Below are 19270 nucleotides of genomic sequence, written 5' to 3' on the forward strand. Positions count from 1 at the left end.
GAAGGGGGAAAGGTGTTGTCTATTATAGAGTTCTCTGGAAGGTCCCCAAAGATGGAAGGCCACTCTCAAGAGAAAGATAATTGTTTTGATTTATCCTCAAGGCCTTTTCTGTTGACTGAAATAAAGTATCATATATATGCGATATTTTTGGGAGCTTAAGTATGAGAGTTAAGGGACCTTTTCTCTCTGTCTCCTCTCTGTCTCTGTTTGTCTCTCTGTCTCTGTCTCTGTCTCTGTCTCTGTCTCTGTCTCTGTCTCTGTCTCTGTCTCTGTCTCTGTCTCTCTCTCTCTCTCTCTGTGTGTGTGTGTGTGTGTTTTCTAGAGATCTAGACAGGAGCCAAGTTTTTTGGTTCCCAGGAGAAGCACTGTGTGGGAGCATGAGCCAGAGACTTGCAAATCTCCATGCCTGAACCTGGTCCATGTAAACGCAGAGTTTTTTTTTTTTTTTTTGCAGTGGTAATGAGTGGTTGGTTATATACATACCTTCTTAAAAAAAAAAAAAAAAAGGCAATAAGGGCCAGGCAGCCATCCCTAGCTCACTTAAACATGGCTTGTAGCTGATGTAAATATACTTCCTTTCATGATCAAGGCATTTTCTTGCAGGATAATTTGTAGCATCATAATCTGTTGTCATAGTAATAATATGACATCAGTCAGACAAACTAGATTTATGAGAACATTGTAAAAATAACAAGCTCTTAATACATTGAACCAGGTCTGGGAAATAAAATGGAGGTCATATTCAGAAGGTAAGTCTAGAGCCATTATATAATAGAACTGGTGGTTGTTAGAACAGTTTCTGGGAAAGAAGACTTTATTCTCAGTTTTTATGGATAAATATGATCTGATTCTTTCCTTAACAAATGGACCTGTTGCTCCTGTGATTAGAGGGGAGAAGAGCCCAGTGGTTAGAAATCTTTGAAAAAAGAAATAATTTGTCTCCTACTGGGCTGAATTCCCAATTTCCAGTATAAAATACTATTGCCTAAAAGTGTTTTCTAGTCTTTGGGAGGCCAAGAAAAAGCAATTGATGATTGGGCATACCTTTCTTCCTCCCTGCATAAGTAATAGAATGATTGATTTGAGTCATTAATGAGAGAAAGACCCTAACATTGAGAAAAATGCTACCTTTTGCAGTCTTCTTTAATTTTTTTTTCCTACTTAAAAAATGAATTCCTTTTGTGATTTTTTTTTACATCACAATTATTTCCTCATATATTCCCTTCAGCTTTTGAACTTCGATAAAACAAAAACAAACTTAAACAACAACAAAAGACCCAAAGCCACCAAATTAGACATTCTGCGTGCACCTCTAGTACCTCATCTTTCTAGCCATAGGATAGAACACCTCCTGTTCTCTGGAGCCAAGACTCTTTGGCATTTGCCTTTTTGTCATGTTTTCATCTACATTATTGCAACCATTATAAAGAATGTCTTGTTAGTGTTGTTTTCATGTGCATCACTTCTTACAGTCTTCTCAAATTTGTCCTGATTCCTCATATTTCTCATTGCTTTTGGTATAATAATATTTTATTGGGCACTCACCTGCTTCCCACTTTCTTGGTGATGGTTGCTTTTTTTTAGGTACCACAAAAAGAACTATAAAATTTTTGTTTTTATCTTAGATCTTTTCTTCATCTCCTTGTAGTACATGCCCAGGAGGAGACTTGCTGGGTCAAAGGATATGAACAGTGTAATGAATTTTCTCTCATAATTCCATTCCTCCCCATCCTTCACTAGAATAGTTAGCACAAATCACATGCCCCATCCCCACACCCCATAAGTGTGCTGCTTTATTTGCTCAATACCTCACCAACAGGAAGTATTTCCATTTAAAAAAAAAAATAACCTCAAAGGTGTTTTAATGTGTATTTCTTTTATTACTAATGATTTTGAACTTTTTTGAATCATTTTAATTTTTCTTTGTGAAAAGTATTTGTTCATATCCTTTTGATCATTTCTCTATTGAGGAACGTCATTTCTGTATTTCCTCATCTTGACTTTGGATCAGATGGTTGCCAAAGTGCCTCTTGCTCCAGATAAGCTAGAATGCTAGAGCATTTTTCTTCTCATCTAACTAAGTTTGATGAAACGGTGTAAACACTATCCTGTGCCTCATTTCTCCCCTGGAAAGTTTATCTAACTGGGGAGGGCGGAGGAAAGACTTAGAGAAAGGAAAAACTTAACTATAATAATTAAGGTACTTGCCTTCCCTGTGGGCAAAAATGCCTCAAACGGCCTCCTCTAACTTCCTGGAGGGGAGAGACTAAGTTAAACTTAAATAATGCATAACTGATTTGATTAAAAACATCATTGTATATTGAAATATATATCAAGAATCCTTGACTGACTCTTCAAGGCTTAATTCATTAATATTTTATTTTTTTCCAATTACATGTAAACAATTTTAATCTTTGTTTCAATCTTTGTTGAATTCCAGATTATTCCATGCTCCCTCCCTTCTCCCCTCATTGAGAAAGGCAAGTAATTTGATAAAGATTAACATATGTTTAGTCATGCAAAACCCTGTAAGGCTGAACTCATGAACTACCTAACACTGGAAGTTTTTCATAGCATAAAAGCCAGAAGAGACCTGGGGAAACCCCCCAGAGAAAAAAAACTGAGACCTGGAGAGGTTTCAAGACTTGAGTCCAGGTTCACTCCTTCCATTGTCATGTTTCCTCCCATTTCCCCTTAATTGATTCTCAATCGATCTATAACTATGGATTGAGTTCATAAAATATGCCAAGCAGTTTGCTCAACTTTAGTCATAAATTCAAGAATACAACAATCCCTTCTCTCAAGAATCTTGCAAAAGGGTAGACAAATAAATATATGCAGAAGAAATTTTTAAAACTTAATACTGAGTAATTAAAAACAAGTTAATTTGGAAGGAGGAACACAAACAACAGAAGGAACCAGCAATAGTTTCACATATTTATTTTTATATTGTTCTCATCCCAGGAGAAGGTAAACTCCTAAAGCAGAGGAATATATTATCCTTTTTTTTAGTCTTTGTAACCTCAGTGCCTGGTTCATAAACAGGGCTTAATAAATGCTTTTTGGGTAGGTTGGATTGGTCAGGGTCTTTAATTGCCCAGCAGGGCTGAGTTCCCACACCTGTTCTCTCCTCCTCTTATCTCTGCCCTAAATCCCACCTGTTCTCTTCTGGGGAGGAGGAGGAGTAAGGGAAGAGAAGAAAGGGAGGGGAGAGAGGGAGAAAAGGAGTACAGTTTAGAAGAGAGAACAGGAGAAAGAGGAGGAGCCAGTTTGCAGGACTGCACTCCTAAGGACTCTGACCCAATGATGGAGAGGACAGCTGAGGGCAGGAGAAAGAAGAGGAGACCAGGATGCTACAGGAGGGTTTGGAGGCCACCAGGTCCAGGTAGCTGAATTTGGAGGGGTGGAGTGTCTTTCTGAGCAAGGACTTCTCCTCTGCCCCAGGGACAAGATAGAAAACTCTTCTTATTCCATCTTGCCTAATTTGCAAGGGCTAGAGGCTTGAACTCAGCCTTCCAGTCCAAGAAGATGCTCTGCTTACAATGAGGGAAGAAATTTCTTCATAGACACTTAGACATCTTTGAGGGTTCCCTTCCATCTCTAGGTCATTTGAATGCATGTTTATATATGCGTTTGTCTGACTGAATAGAGACAAAATCTGCTTTCCTCCTGAAAATAATTAAGGAACTGTATATAGTCTTCTCTCTCCAACAAACCAGGTGAACCAATAGCTCCCTCCCACCACCCACTCTAACCAGTTGACTTTCTCAAGGTGTACAAGTAACTTTTGGGTAAGGTTCCTTCACAGCTATCACTTCTAATCTCGGGAAATTGTGAATTCCAAATTGGTCATCAATAATAAATCTCCTACTTGTCCATGCTGTACATCCTCCACATTTATTTACCAATTATTATGTATAGGAGGTACTCATGAGTTTTGCTTTTTTTCCCATTAGCAGACACATGCGATCTGATGGATTCAGATAAAAGCCCAGATTTTGTGGAGAAATTGGCTCACAAGTACAAGGTAAAAAAACCCAAACATCTTTTTCTGAGGTGGTGGGAGGGTTTTTTGGGGTCAAAACTAGTCTTTATATATAATTATAGGATCACAGGTGAGAGGAGGGACATTGGAAATCATCAAATTCAACTCCCTCAGTTTACAGATGAGGAAGCAAACACAGAGGGATTAAGTGACTTGCCCAGGATCATACAGTTTTGTAAGCATTGGAAGTGGGATTTGAGATCTTGAAAATCTTTCCTTCCTCTGCTTGTTTTTGAAATGGGAGTCAATTTTGCAGCAAATGTGAATTATTTTGAAATCCTGCATAGTTCCATTTGGAAACCTTATCACTTGATCCAAATTAGACATACTGATTTCTAGTGTTAAAGTTCTCTATTAGATAGCCTTCCCCCATTTAAAATGTAAGGGGCTCATGCTTACTTTTGGTTTTGTCCAGGAAATATGAAATAGTATTCACTAGACTCTATTTTAAACCAAGAAATTATAAAGTTGCAGTTACCTAGTTACCTTTGAAAAGATCAATTTTAACATTGACTATTGGAACCACAAAAGTAACTATAAGATTACATTTTCAACCAAGTAATGCTTTGAAAGCCATTTTAAAGAAAAACAAAAATCATATTTCCATTATTATTGGAATATGTAGAGAATTTATGAGAAGGAAAAGTATGTCTATTCCACGGGGTATAGACCTTGGATCTGTAAACTTTTTTTTTTGGTTGTTGTTAGGAAGGGTATGTCAATATAATTCGCCTCCATTTTCTTTTAAACATTTAAAAATATTTTTTGAGAAGGGGTTCATAGTCCTTCCAGAGAGGAACATGACACTAACAAGGTGAAGAAACCCTGATCTGGTCAATCACAGCCAGATTGATCAACCAAGTATTTGTTTTAGTTTGAATTTTATAAACTTCTCTTTTTCTTTTAAAGCAAAAATGCAAAATCGAGTCAAGTACTGATTCTGAATCTGAGATCAATACAGAGGTAATGTCCTTGTCTTGACTGTCTTGTCCACAGCTCTTTTCTTCTTTTTGTGTTCTACTGGCCAGAAGATTTTTCTCTGATTTCCTGATTCTTTCTCCTCATCAAATAAAGGAGCAGAATGGCTCTCAAATTTTTTACTGATTCTAGTGCTCTGATATTTAAATTAAATGTCATAATTTTTTTTATTTTTCCACTTTTGCCAATAAATATTTAAATATTTTCATCCCCTCCTTCCTCAAAGCTTTTCTTATAATATAATTTCCTTTATCTTTCTAGGCATCTAATAGTTCTTTCCCCCCTCTATCTTATTTTGTTTTGGTTTTTGGTTTGGATGTGTACTCTCAGCCACACAACTTACTAATTATCATTGTAGTTCTGATACTGTTCAGAACTTCATAGTCTTGGTTTACTGGGGCGCAGGAGAGATTTAGTGACTTCTTCTATTTTCTCCTAGAAAGTTTATATTCTTCATGACTTTACAGTTCCATGAATGGGTTTGATCCATATGGTAAATCCAATTTGGTTCCTAAAATCCATGAAAACTAATTCACATAGCAATATTTTCCATGGATGTGTAGGCTGGAGTTGATTTTTCATGTGCATAAATAAAGAGCTATGTATGGAAAAAAAAAAAAACAAACCAGTTACACATGATTGAGTCAAACTTTCTGAGCTCCAATAAATCTACCGTTTTCTTGTAGGTGGAGGTGAGAAGGAAGCAAAGCTGGAACAAGTCTACTCATGCATGCAAACTTAGCATATATAATTCCTATTGTTAAGGTGTAATTACATAGGGACTCCCAGGTTTGGGGAGAGGTCTAAGGGATGTGTAAACTAAGTAAAGGCGATCCTAACGTCAGTCATTGTTGGATTAGCAGTTATTTAATTTACCCTCTTAGTCTGTCGCTTCTTTCTGCTGGATAACATTTAAAAATAGAAATACTACATATTGTCTAGAGTTTTACTTAGAAATAAAAGAAAATGTTCGTTATTCTTTGCAATCGCTTTGAAAATATTTCCATGTTATATAAATGAGTTATTTTTCTGCACAAACATTCCTAGCTACTTGGAACTTTTGGGGGGAAGGGACTATCTGAAGTATTTTTTTCTCTAATGTGGACTCTCTGGGTTTTGGCTATGACATTCTTGGGTCTTTTGTTTTTTGAGTTTATTTTAGAAAGGAATTGATTTTTAAATTTCACTTTGCCTTCTGGCTCTATATATTAGAATAGTTTTTATTTATGATTTCTTAGAATATAATGTTCAGGTTTCTTTTTTAAAAAAAAATTTTTTTTAGAGATTCCAGTGATTTTTAATATCTCTTCTTGACCTGTTTTGTAGGCCAGTTATACTTGATAAGCATATACTTTACATTTTGAAAAAAAAATTCAATCTTTTGGATTCTTTCCTTCAAGAGTCATTGATTTCTCTGTGATCTATTGCCATTTTCAGGAAAATTATTTGGGTAAGGGTTATCATACTAAGCCATTTATTTTCCTTCCAGTAACTTCTAGAGCTTTTCATATTTTATTTCTTGCTGCATTTTTTCTTAGTTACCTACAAAGTCTTGGCAGAAAATCCTTTTTTTTTTTTTCCCTTCAGTTTCTGTTTGTAATTGTTGTGGAGTTTTTTGGTTAAGTTTTGGAGTTTCTCTGAACCTATTACCTTTCTTTGGCCTTTTTAGAGTGAAAAGTAACATTTGTTTTTAAATGAGCTTTTAATTGATGTTATTTATTTTTATATCACTATAATTTCTCAGTTAAGTAAAAGTATCTCTGGCTGGATTTGAATTTGGGAAAATGCCTTCCTTATCTCAAGGTACTATGTCTATCCACTATGCCATCTAGCTACCCATTATCCCTATTAGATATTTCAAAACTATATATAGTTCATCATCTCATTTTTTTTAGGCTCAGAAGAAAACAAAATCTTTTTTTAAAAAAAATATTTTATTTAAAAAAGAAAAAAGAAAAACAAAAGGAATCCTAAACAAAATAAAATAAATTTTCCTATATGCCCAGCAGAACATCAGGGAGGAGCCAAAATATATAACAATAAATTAACAGTTCAAGAAAGTACATATATTAGTAGAAGAAATTATATTCATGAATGTCCATCTTTTCTTTACTTCCTTGTAAATTATTTCATTTTCTGCTGTGCACCTTTTTTACTTTATTTTTTCCCCCTTCATCTCCCTACTCTACTCTCAAGCAGGCTACAGTTAAGAAAGGATATATTTATGCATATATATGTAGTTTCTCTCCCTCCCCCACATAACTTTCCTATCCATGTTGATTCTTGGCTTTGCTTTTGCTTCTTAACTTGCCTTGCTATTACTTAACCTCCCCTGACCCAAGGATTCCTCCCTTGTCTTCTTCCCTCACCTTTGCCTCTCCATCCGCTCATCCCTCCCTCCTTATTTCTTTAGATTTTGGAGGGTGCTATACCTTTCATGGTATATAGATATTTAACACATTTCTGATGTGAATAGGTTTTTAAAACTTTCTCCCCTCTCTGATGCCTCTTTGTCAATTCTTCCTCTGTATCTCATTTATATATCATAATTACTAATTTTATCTTAATTCTGCCCCAATCTTTCTTTTGAGCTATCCTGTTGTTGATGTTAATCTTAAACATATGGTATACATTTCCTATGTATTAAAAAAACCCAATTTGTCCATGTTTAAGTTCCTTGAAATTGATCTTTGATATTGGCCCTTATATGTTAAATTTTCTATTAAGTTCAAATTTAGTTGATAGAAAGTCCTGAAAATTTGAAGTTCATTGAATGTTTACTTTTTCCTGTTCAATATTATAGGTAATTTTTCTGGATATGATATTTTTGACTGCAGGCCTAGTTCTTTTGATTGTCAGTTGATATGATTCCAGGACCTGTGGTCTTCTATTATTGCTGCTAAGTCCTGTACAAATAGAACTGTATTTCTGAATTTTTTTCCCTTTATTTCTTGCAAAATTTTCTCTTTGATCTGGGGGTTTTGAAATTTGGCAATAATATTCCTATGTGTTTCCTACAAAGGATCTTGTTGAGGTGGTGATTTTTTCTATCACTCCAAGACAGTTTTTCTTGTATTACTTCTTGCTTTGTTGTGTCAAGATTCTTTTTTTGATAATAACTTTCAGGCAGTCCAATTATTCTTATATTTTATCCACTTGATCTGTTCTCCAGATCTTTCATTTTTCTTATAAGATGATTCATATTTTGTTCTATCTTTTCATTCTTTATAATCTGTTGTTTTGTTATGTTGTGGTCTCTCATAGCTTCACTAACTTCCCCTTGCCCAATTCTAATTTTCAAAGAATTATTTTCATCTTTAAGACTCTGTATCTCCTTTTCTAGTTGGTTAACTTTTTTTTCTTAATCTTGTTTTTCTTGGATGGTTTTTAGCTTCAGTTTTAGTTTTTCTACAAATGTGTCTCATTTGATTTCTAAATTCTTTTTTGAGTTCTTCTGAAGATGAACCCCAGTCTTCTTTGTTCTATGGTGGAAGATTCTTCCTTTTTGCCAGTTCATCATTTTTTTTTTTTTTTTAAATAAGAAGTATTAGTGTAAGTACCTCTGATCAAGGGTAAGGGGATGGTATCTCTAGCTTCACTTGCCTTCTCCTCTCTGAACTGGAACCCCAAACCACTCTCCTGAAAGTGCCCGTGGTGTCCCTGCCCCTCTGCCTCTGTACTTACCAGGTGCTGGTTCCTTCTCACTCAGGGCCTTGTTCCTGTAGCACAGCTGGGGCTGGCATTCTTTATTAGCCAAGGTTCCCTTGGTCTTCCCAGATTCAAACTCTGACTCCATCAGCTATCTAGGAGGTGAAAGTTTCTGTGGTTCCTCCTGAGGCTTATACCAGAGCTCCCCACTTGGTGTTTGTTCTGAGGTAGTCTGGAGGTTTTTGCACTTCAACAGAGCTAATTTTGGCCCTGGGTCTTTCTTTAGATCTTGTAGAAACCCTGTTTTTGCCACAAGTTTTCTTGATTTTTCCCCAGTCTAAGTTCACCCTGAGGTGCAAATTTGTTTTATTTGTGGGGAAAATCTGGAGAGCTTGAAATTTACCAACCTATTCTACCATCTTCCCAGAATCATCCCCCCAATCAGGTCCCTCTTGCCAGGTTCTTTTTTTTGCCCTTTACCATATTCCCTCCCATTTTTTGGGCAGCTTGTTCCTTCATTCCTCTCTTCTTTCTATCTATTTAACCTCTCCCTATGTACCAATTTCTTTCCTATTACCTGCAAATAAAGCTTACAAATGAAAATCTGTCATCATTAAAAAGCTTCTATTAATTTCCCCAAACTTTCCTTTCATATATTACCTTTTATTAGTAGGAAAAATTGGTTCCAAAATCAGAAAAATCTGGTTCAAATCCTGCCTTTTGTTCATGTTGACTGACTACTGGGCAAATCACTTAACTTTTTTGTTCTGTAGACAACACTATAAGACTATAGGTTTCTGCTAAAGTTGCCAACCTATACTAATAGAGATATTTCCTCACCTGGGAGTTCCTGATACCAATGAAACTCCAAGGTTGAGTCTCTTTCCTTATTTTATGACCAGAAAAAACAGTGTAGCATAATCCACATCCAGTGGACATCATTAAAAGTGGTACTGTGCAAGAGAAACAAGAATGAGCCAAGTGAATATCAAATTTTCTCATCTCTGTATACTTTCTTGTTCTGGTTCACAAATATCCTTCTGCATCATGGGAGTTGCAGTATTTCTGGTCTGGCTCTCCCTTCATACTGGAAAAAAGTCTGAATTTTTTCTTTTTCTTGTATGGGGTCTTTACAGTAGTTAAAAAAATGTTCATATTATACAATACTACACATATATTTTATGCATTTTTAAGTTTCTGAACTTTTTCCTATGTTGTCTTCTGGCTTTCATTTTGCAGCTTCTGCAAAACTTCCCCAAAATTCCCATTTAATTTTTTATGCCAATCTGTAATGTATTAAAACCACAATGGAGAAAGTCACAATGTGGAAGGGTATAACTGTAATTTAAAAAGTATTCAATGACTTTTTCCTTTGGTATAAGTCTGGAAGCTAATTTCAGAGCATTCAAAATAAATAAAAAATACATTTTCTTCCTGTCTAGAAATTTGCCTAATTAGCTAAAAGTGCTTAGAATGAACTATATCCATAATCTAATATCCATGGAAAACATGTTTTAAAAGGAAATAAACTTTGTGTAGTATGTTTGTAATTGGAGTATTTTTCTTACAGGGCACCTTCACGCGAAGATTCTTTAAAAAAGCAAGTGACATGAAACTTCAAGTAGGTTTGTGTTTGTGATAAAGTTTCTTTCCTACTGGTTCCCATTCCCCCTCCTTTATGTGTATGTATACGTTTGTGGTGTTGTACTTGTGTGTCTTAGTAAGAATGGTGTGCGTATTGTGGGTTCCCCTGGTCAAGTAAACTCAAACAGTGGTGGTTAAGGGGATCTCTTCTAACCTGGAAAGAGGTCTGGAGTAGAGGATACCTGAGATAGATCCTTACCTCTTATTTTGTTCTTGGAAAAAAACATGATATTTTCTGGTGACAGAGCACTAGAGAACTTGATAGTCTGCAACAGTGGAATGAATCTGAGAAGATAACATTTAATAGAGATAAATGTAAAGTTCCTATACTTGGGTTTATGAACCCATCTTACCCTAGTTAGCAACATAAGGAAGTTTTGCATAGACAGTTTTTCAGGTGAAAGGAAGGACCTAAGTTTTCTCTTGGTATGAGTTGAAATTCAGAGGGCGACATAGCAGCTTGTAAAGCTAATGGGATCATAGGCTACATTAATGGAAGTATGATTCCCAGAACAAAGGAAGTTCTGCTCCTCTATTTTGGGTAGGCCCCCTATATAGTGTGATACCATGTTATGGGAAAGCTATTGACATGAAGGAGCATGTCTGGAGGAGGCAATCAGGATAGAGAAGGCTAGAAACTTTGTCATACAACAAATTGGTTGAAAGATCAAGGGATATTAATTTAGAGTAAAGACTTGCGGGGGAAAGGTAGGAGTAAAAGGGAGACATCATGTTGTCTTCACGTAGTTGAAAGACTGCCATGCAGAAGAGGAATTTGTTCTACTTTATTTCAAAGGACAGAACTAGAAACCATGGATGTTCATTGCTAAAATTCCAATTTGAACACTAACTTTCTAACGATTAGAATTGTGCAACATCATATCACTGATAGTGGAGGCTAGATGACTACTTTTCAGGGATGACATAGGTGCGACTTTACCTGTTTCAGATAAAGGTTTAGATAGACAATAGTTGAGGGGCCCCGTTCCAACTCTGAGATTCTTTGATTTTAAAAATTAAGTCCCAAAAATATGGAAAATGGGGAGTATCTCTATCCAGAGAACTTGACTTTTAGGAGATCTCAAGCCACTTTTCTAATGCTTTATTATAAAGCTACCTTGTGGTATTTTCTTTTTGACACTATTTTTTAATGAAGTAAAAAAAAAATAAAAATCCACCTTCCCGAACCATGGCTGATCAAAGGCAGGACAGGCGTAGCTGCATCCGTGAAGCATTCAGTGTTATCAACACCAGGGTTGGCATCAAGAAGAAACAAAGAAAAATGCTCCATCGTTTTAAGGTGCTGCTCCTACTGCTTAAAATCCTTTTCTCTCCTGTAAAAATGGGGCTCTCTGTGGCTGGGGTTGGAATTTGGGGGGCAATGATATATGAGAATAGAAATCCCTAAATTTTGAGTCTTCCTGGAAGCATTGCTCTAAAGAGCTTTTGGTTCCTTCCTCACAAATCTTGTTTTCTCTTTCAAAATTTCGTGAGGATTTCCAGTCCCAAGTGCTTATGATGCCCCAAGAAGTTGTTAAATTTCTTGTTACTTGTAGTTCCCTTATCTCCTGATTTCTTTCATCTAAAGAAAAAGAAATAAAAATATAGATTTCTTGACAGTGTGATATAATGCAAAGAATACCGGTTTACTAGTTAAGAGAGCTGGATTCTGTTCCTTACCCTGATGTGTGTGACCTTCACCAAATCAAAAATTGTTTCTAAGCCTTTGGTTACTCACCTCTAAGGAGGCTGAATCAGGCTATTTCTAAGGTCATTTCTGGCTCTAAAAGTCTGTGATTCATAAAATTCTAAAATTCTTTATTGAGAATGAAATCAGACCACAGACCAGCTTCAGTACAGAATATATACTTATTTTTTAAGTCTGTCAAAGTGTTCAAAAATGCTCCCACCTAAGACTTTGTTTTTTTTTGACACGATACTTAGGTTTAAGTTTTTAAATCTCTAAGAAATGCTTTGTCGGAGACATTCCCCTAGAGCTTACAAGTCCCTAAAATACTTTTCTCTAATTACCCTGGGTTGGCCCCATTTTTTGGTGGGGGCCCTAAGCACCACAGATAATTGTGTGGGAGGAGGCCATTCCCTGATCTCCCTCTCCTTTCTTGGGCCCTGGCTTGTGCAGCAGTAGTTTTGAATACTAAGGTGCTGGAAGTCTTTCTTGATAGTAAAGAGTGTTCAAGCCTCTTTTTTTCCAGGGCGATCACAAAAAGAATCGCATGGAATTTGCAGAAGGTATCATAAGAGAGGTAGGTTGACTTAGATCTAAAAAATTGACAGCATCTTAGAGTACTTACTCTATTTAAGTATTAGATAAATGGTGTAGTGTTAGCCTATGTTAATTTGAGATAATTAGGTATATAACTGGATAAGAAATGGCAATGTTAATGGAAAATATTTTGCTTTCTCTAATGGTTCCCTCCCCTATCATCCTGGGAAAATTTTGGAAGAACTTTAATCTGGTGATTGGGATATAAATTTGGAAGTCCTAGGTAAAGATAAGGCAAGTCCTAATATGGGTACCAGAGGTCTTTCCTGAGCCTGAGTTTTCTCATCTATAATAGGAGAATCTTGGATTAGAAGAACTCTTTCACTTCTAAAATTTTATAAAGATTTCTCTACCTTGTGATTTATGGCTCCATCATCTTTCCCTCTCTTTTCTAAGTATTTCAAGTCTCCTAAAATGTACTTTTGTAGCCATGTCTTCCATTTTTCCATTTGGATGAAACTCTCTCCAAATGTCTCAGTACTATGAGACTCAGTCAAAAGGGCAAAGCAATGGTAGCAGAACCTGAAGAAGTTAGGAGTTAAAAGCAGAACCAGAGTTTCATGCTTGGTACATCAGAGTCACTTCAATCTTGCCTTCAGAACTCTTCCACCTACAAGGGGAACTGGACTTGGCAACTAGTTGCCTCACTTGGAGTCAGGGTCCCATTAAGATGATCTTCGTCTTCTTCTCATGGCATTTCCCTTCCTGGTCTTATCTTTTCTTCCCTCCTCATTGTTAATTATCCCTTAGAGATTTTTCTAGCAACCTCCTTTCCTCAAGTGAAAGAAATGGGCCAAATCCTATTATGGTTGTAGCTTTCAGAACAGTCTGCTTTCCCTTTTCTTTGAGAGGTTTACTTTCTGCAGGTATATAGGGAGGAAACAGTCAAATATAGGACAACTAGTTTGACATATTTTACTTACTTTGGCAACTAGAGGGAGAAGAAAACTTTTTTTGATCTTTCGTTATACCTGGTTGCTATGGAAACTACTTTTAGGGCATCAGGAGGATGTTTTCATGATCTTTGATAATATTTTGAAGAAATCTCATTTTGGGAACTAGTCAACCCGATAGTATTATTTTTTTAATTAAAAAAGAAATATGGCTAATAGAGTATGTTGGAATTCAAAATATATATATATAGAATTTTACAATTAGTTCAGCTGCTTTGGAAAAATAAAAAATATAATAATTAACATGAGATGATTTTGAACACGGACAGGAAGTGATTGGGTACAAGTACTTGTTTATATAATCAAAACACAATGAATAAACTTTTCAGATATCTCTTTGTACTAAAATCCCTTCCTTTCCCCATTTTGAGTTAAAATAGTGCTATTCACATATAATCAGTTTTTAGCTTTAACTGGACCTTGTAGGTTATTGATATCTGTATTTGTTTTGTAGGAAGATGACATATTAGACACTATTCTTTATCAACTAAAGACATTTCTACTTTGAATGTAATACATTATTGAAGCTCTACAAATTCATTTATCCACGGATATTTGTGGATTTGTAGATTGACAGATGGAACATAACATATACATATATATTTTGTGTGTGTATACATATATATTATATATGCCATAGTCTCTATGTAGATGCTATGGTGCTATGAATATGTTTGTTTATTTCTTTTCTTACGGGGGGGGGAGGGAATATTATATCAAAATAATATTTTCAAAAATTTAAACTACTAACCTTGGGAACAGATGTTAAATAATTATAATACTTGTGAGTTCAGTAAAAGCCATTTTGGGTACCATCTGTTAGCAAAGTTAACCAATTATATGGAATGTAGTGTTTTTTTTTAATCCACCTGTGTATCAAACTGTATACACAGCACGGTATGACCCAGCCAGAGAAAAGCTAAGGAAGAATAAATAGAAAATTGCAGTACTTATATGAAAAGGAAAACACAGCTACTAGCAAGTCATCCATAGTTCACTGGTCCATGAGGTTGTGTTATAGTGCCATCTCCTGGTTAAGGATGAGAAGGAGAAGATTTAAAATATATATATATATCTCTCTCTCTCCAGATAATGGGTCTCATTCATGTCTCATTACTTGTCCAATCCAAACAGTTCCTGAATTGGTGGCAAAAGCCACAAAGTTAAACCATTAAATTTGAGAGTAGATCACATGCACAATCTGCTTAACTGACAGTAAATGTCAGATGTTTGTTCATTCATTACTATTTCAACTTTTAAAACTTTTAGTGTTTCCTTGATTTATTTTCCTTCTACAATGTAACATGAAAGTGGCTTCTCTAATAAATACTTCCCCCCTAGATCTGTGAAGGAAACAAGTGATACAAAATCCTAGAAGTCTCATCTCCATAAAAAGATGCTGGACACATAAATTTGATACGTGGCCTATTTTGAATTGATATAGAAAAAGACAGATATATGGTTGACACTCGGCCTTGGCACAGGTTAAATTATACCAATCATAGTGACATCATTTAGATTTCCCTGGTGTGATGATCAGTTTTGCTCTATTGCATTTTTTAACTGAATAGGCAAAACTGATGAAAAAAGTTGGCCACGTCAATGATATTGAAAGAAACTATTTGTACCTATGGGTAGTTTCATAAAAATTTTGATGTGGCTAGAAACTGACTTTTCAAAATAATTTTGTTATCATAGTTTTTAGATCCTTATGATGGTGACTCTGAAGATGTACCAAATCTTTCAGACTGCAGCTTGAATAATTGTTCCCTTGGGGACATAAGCTGCAATGGAGTTTCAAATTCACTGAACTCACGTATCCCAGAAGAGGTTGCTATTGAAGAACCTACCTTTCTGAAAAATCCAGAACTTGCCAAATGTACCAGTTGGACTTCTCCAACGTTAGAAACAAATGATGTGTACATGCAGCCAATGAGTGAATTGAAATTGCCAATAGAGATCATCAGTCAAGAGGTGAGAGATTGTTCAACAAGACTTTCAGAGCCAGCTGGATTGTCTGTGGATTCTAGAATAGTTACTCAGGTACAGGGGCCGAGGTTAGAACATTCCTGGTTCATGAATATTGATCCTCCTAAACCTGTAAAACACTTGGAAAACGTAGGAAGAGTGCCCTTGCAACCTGCCAGGCTCTTGTATGATAAGGACATTAAGTTGTATAAACCATCACTGTTCAAGAGAAAACTGGAACTACCACATTCAGAGTGTGAAAAAATTAAAAGAAAGAAACAGCATATGGCATAAGCTAAGGTAAGTTGCTTTCTCTCATTCACTGAATTCTAAAGTAATTTAGGAAAACATGATTCTCATCCGATTCTTACAAAAAGTCACTGAAGTAAATTGTTCCATGATGGACTTCACATGCTTTACCTTGAGTCTTTAGTGTGACTTTTAAAACCATATTGTCGTAATTCCCCATGGATTCATTTTCATTTGGCTTGCTCTGAATCTGATTCTATTTTTGCTATCCATACGTGAAGTTTCACATATGTGTATTCATATGTGAAAGACACACATGTATAAATTATATAAATACACATATATAAATCTGTTATTTACCCCCAATAAATCTACACACACATCTATACTACACATCTCTGTGTAGATATATAAAAACACAGGCACATATGCTATGTATATACTTGTATATGCACATGTGGGCACACAAGTAAATGTATATCACACACACACATATATAAAACGGTTACATATATACACAAGTAAGTTATGATACACATACACAACATATATACACTGTTGTTATGTGCCTAACATATATGGACACACTATGAAGCAGCCTGGATACATTGCCTTAGAGCCAGAAAGACTTGCCTTTGAACCTTGCTTTGATATATCCTGGCTGTGAGTCGTAGGCAAATACTTAACTTTTCAGGGCCTGATAGACATCTCTTTGATGTCCTGAATTAGTAGAGGAATTCTTTATCCTGGAGCTCCTTATGTAATGACATTCCAGGCCTTCCTTGTCCCCAGCCCTGTGTGTGAATAAGAGATGCTATATATTGCATGTGGGTGTATTTCATAGAAAAGTACTAGATTTGAAGTCAGAGAACTTGAGATAAAATCTTGTTTCTCTGTGACTTGACAAGCTTCTCTTGATCTCAGTTTCCTCCTTTATAAAATTATAAAAAGACTGGACTAAATTGTGTTTTGGGGGGCTTTAAATTAATATTCCCCTCTGTGTGTCTATGAATGATTTGAAATACGTCATTTTTCCTTGAAGTCCTCCTTTGCCATGTTATGGTTATACAGAGATGATTCCACGCTCTGGAGAGCGTGGCTAGATCACATGAAGCTGAGAAAGCTTTGAGGGTGGATCTGATGATGGTGTCAGGATCAGCTCAGCTGAGTGCAAAGTAGAAGGTTTTGTCATTACAAAATGAGCCATCAAACAAAGAACTTTTTGGCCCCAGAAATTTATTGAAATCATCCACTGAAGCAAAAAAGTCTTGACCATTTTTTGAACTTTTTGATAGCCTGTGAAGCATATAAATCCTTTCTCTTTTCAGAATAATATTTTTAAACATTAATTTAAAGCAGAATAAAATACTTTGATAATAAACTTGCTTGTACTGAAATATGGTTAGCCAAGTATTAAATTTACCAAGTTCATAGACAGCCCCCTTCAAACATTCTTCATAAACCCTTTAGGGGTCTATGGAGTCTGCATTGGTCAGGGAAATGCTCATGTCAAATCACAGACTTTTTTTTTTTAAGCATTGATCAATAGGTTACTCACTTGACTAACTGAAATCAGAAAGTATTATAGAAAGTTATTGCGCATTCCAGTCTCTCTAGAAACAGTGAAACCTAAATCAGATGTCACTAGACTAATTCAGAGAGACTAGAGTCAAGTTTAAATGATAAAATATTTTTAAAAAATTTTTTAGTGGCAGCTAGGTGGCGCAGGGAATAAAGCACCATCCCTGAAGTCAGGAGGACCTGAGTTCAAATGATCTCAGACACTTAATACTTCTTAGCCGTGTGACCCTGGGCAAGTCACCCCCAATTGCCTCAGCAATAAATGAAATAAAATAAAAATATCATTTTGGCATATTCAACAACAAAATTAATAAAGTTTAATATCAGTCTCTACTGTTAAGAATGGATAAGAATTTTATTTTATTTAATTTATTATTATTATTTTTAAAATAACTTTTTATTGATAGAATCCATGCCAGGGTAATTTTTTACAGCATTATCCCTTCCTTGCATTCACTTTTGTTCCGATTTTTCCCCTCCCTCCCTCCACCCCTTCCCCCAGATGGCAAGCAGTCCTTTACATGTTGAATAGGTTACAGTATATCCTAGATATAATATATGTGTATAGAACCGAACAGTTCTCTTGTTGCACAGGGAGAATTGAATTCAGAAGGTATAAATAACCCGGGAAGAAAAACAAAAATGCAAGCAGTTTATATTCATTTCCCAGTGTTCTTTCTTTGGGTGTAGCTGCTTCTGTCCATCTTTGATCAATTAAAGCTCTCTTTATCAAAGAGATCCACTTCCATCAGAATACATCCTCATACAATATCGTTGTCGAAGTGTATAATGATCTCCTGGTTCTGCTCATTTCACTTAGCATCAGTTCATGTAAGTCTCGCCAGTCCTCTCTGTATTCATCCTGCTGGTCATTTCTTACAGAACAATAATATTCCATAACATTCATATACCACAATTTACTCAACCGTTCTCCAATTGATGGGTATATCCAAGGAATGGATAAGAATTTTAAACCATGGATAAGAATGTGAGAAAGCAATCCTGTACTTTTAAAAAAAATTCCTCAATTATTTAATTTATGCTTCTTTTTTATAAAGTGACTGTTAACCTGGATCAATTGGGCTGAAAGTTTATTTTTTGTTTATCACAGATTGTTTGTTAATCAATAAAATCTGAAATAATGTACTTTTGTCATCTCTCTCCCCTTTTCCCTCCTATTTCCTTCCCTACCTGTAATGTTTTGCTATGATAAACAAGCTTATAGTAGCCTGGTCAGTAAAGTGAGTGTTCTGTTTCCTTTCACAGCTGCATCTGAGACTCAAGTTTTCATCACTGAGTTCAGTGACTGGCTTTTTGCTGGTTTCAAGAACAACCAACTTCTCAAGAAGTGCCAATAAAATGAAGCCAATGAAAATGAGTTGTGTAAATTTTTTAAGGAGCTGGGTAGAAGAATGGAGGTATTGACAGATACAAGGGTATGCATGGTCTCATTTGGGGATTCTGATGCTTTTATTCACAAATTACCCCAACGATAAAAAAAGGATAACTGAGATTGATGTTTAATGTGATTCTGAGATTCAGGAGAGAATAGACTAAAAGGAGCAGAGACTGAATTGGAAAAGAGACATTAGAGCTAGGAAAACTGGGAGGCAGAGAGATTAGAAATCATCAACTAGAGTGAGGAAAACCTAAGTACAAATTTGACCTTAGACACCTCTTAGCTGTGTGAGCCTGGAAAAATCACTTAACTATTCAATTTCCTTTACTGTAAAATGAGGATAATAATAGCACTTATTTCCCATGGTGATTGTAAAGATTAAATAAAAATAGTATGCACTTAATAAATGCTTTTTTCATTACCTCTCAAGTAACTAACCTGAGCTCTCAAATACTAAATAGCAAAAACAAGATTTGATCCTATATCTGCTGACTTTTCACCATATCACACAGCTTCTCCCT

At 35.6% G+C, this 19270-nt stretch overlaps 1 protein-coding gene across 4 annotated transcripts; it reads left to right on the forward strand.

Moving 5' to 3' along the window:
• Positions 1 to 659: 659 nt before the first annotated feature.
• Positions 660 to 18725, forward strand: LOC127549898 (uncharacterized). 4 transcript variants are annotated; one of them, XR_007950743.1, is made up of 8 exons: positions 660 to 749; positions 3957 to 4027; positions 4955 to 5008; positions 10242 to 10292; positions 11472 to 11615; positions 12456 to 12579; positions 15251 to 15820; positions 18617 to 18725. XR_007950743.1 is itself a non-coding variant. In XM_051978351.1 (8 exons), the coding sequence occupies exons 5-7, from the start codon at positions 11505 to 11507 to the stop codon at positions 15812 to 15814; spliced, it is 726 nt and encodes a 241-aa protein (XP_051834311.1). In that variant the 5' UTR covers positions 660 to 749; positions 3957 to 4027; positions 4955 to 5008; positions 10242 to 10296; positions 11472 to 11504; the 3' UTR covers positions 15815 to 15820; positions 18617 to 18725. The 4 variants fall into 4 exon arrangements, 2 of the variants coding, with proteins under 2 accessions (XP_051834311.1, XP_051834310.1); XR_007950744.1 differs by having other exon boundaries at positions 12459 to 12579; XM_051978351.1 differs by having other exon boundaries at positions 10242 to 10296; positions 12529 to 12579.
• The last annotated feature ends 545 nt before the right edge of the window (positions 18726 to 19270 follow it).

The sequence above is a fragment of the Antechinus flavipes genome, chromosome 2 (genome assembly GCF_016432865.1).
Source record: "Antechinus flavipes isolate AdamAnt ecotype Samford, QLD, Australia chromosome 2, AdamAnt_v2, whole genome shotgun sequence".
NCBI classification, from domain to species: domain Eukaryota; kingdom Metazoa; phylum Chordata; class Mammalia; order Dasyuromorphia; family Dasyuridae; genus Antechinus; species Antechinus flavipes.

What these genes read in the sequence shown, in the direction of transcription:
- LOC127549898 (XM_051978351.1), top strand. Translation starts at nt 11,505, where the DNA reads ATGGCTGATCAAAGGCAGGACAGGCGTAGCTGCATCCGTGAAGCATTC. An exon ending in AAATGCTCCATCGTTTTAAG is followed by an intron (nt 11,616 to 12,528) that starts GTGCTGCTCCTA and finishes CTTTTTTTCCAG; the next exon opens with GGCGATCACAAAAAGAATCG. An exon ending in CAGAAGGTATCATAAGAGAG is followed by an intron (nt 12,580 to 15,250) that starts GTAGGTTGACTT and finishes TTGTTATCATAG; the next exon opens with TTTTTAGATCCTTATGATGG.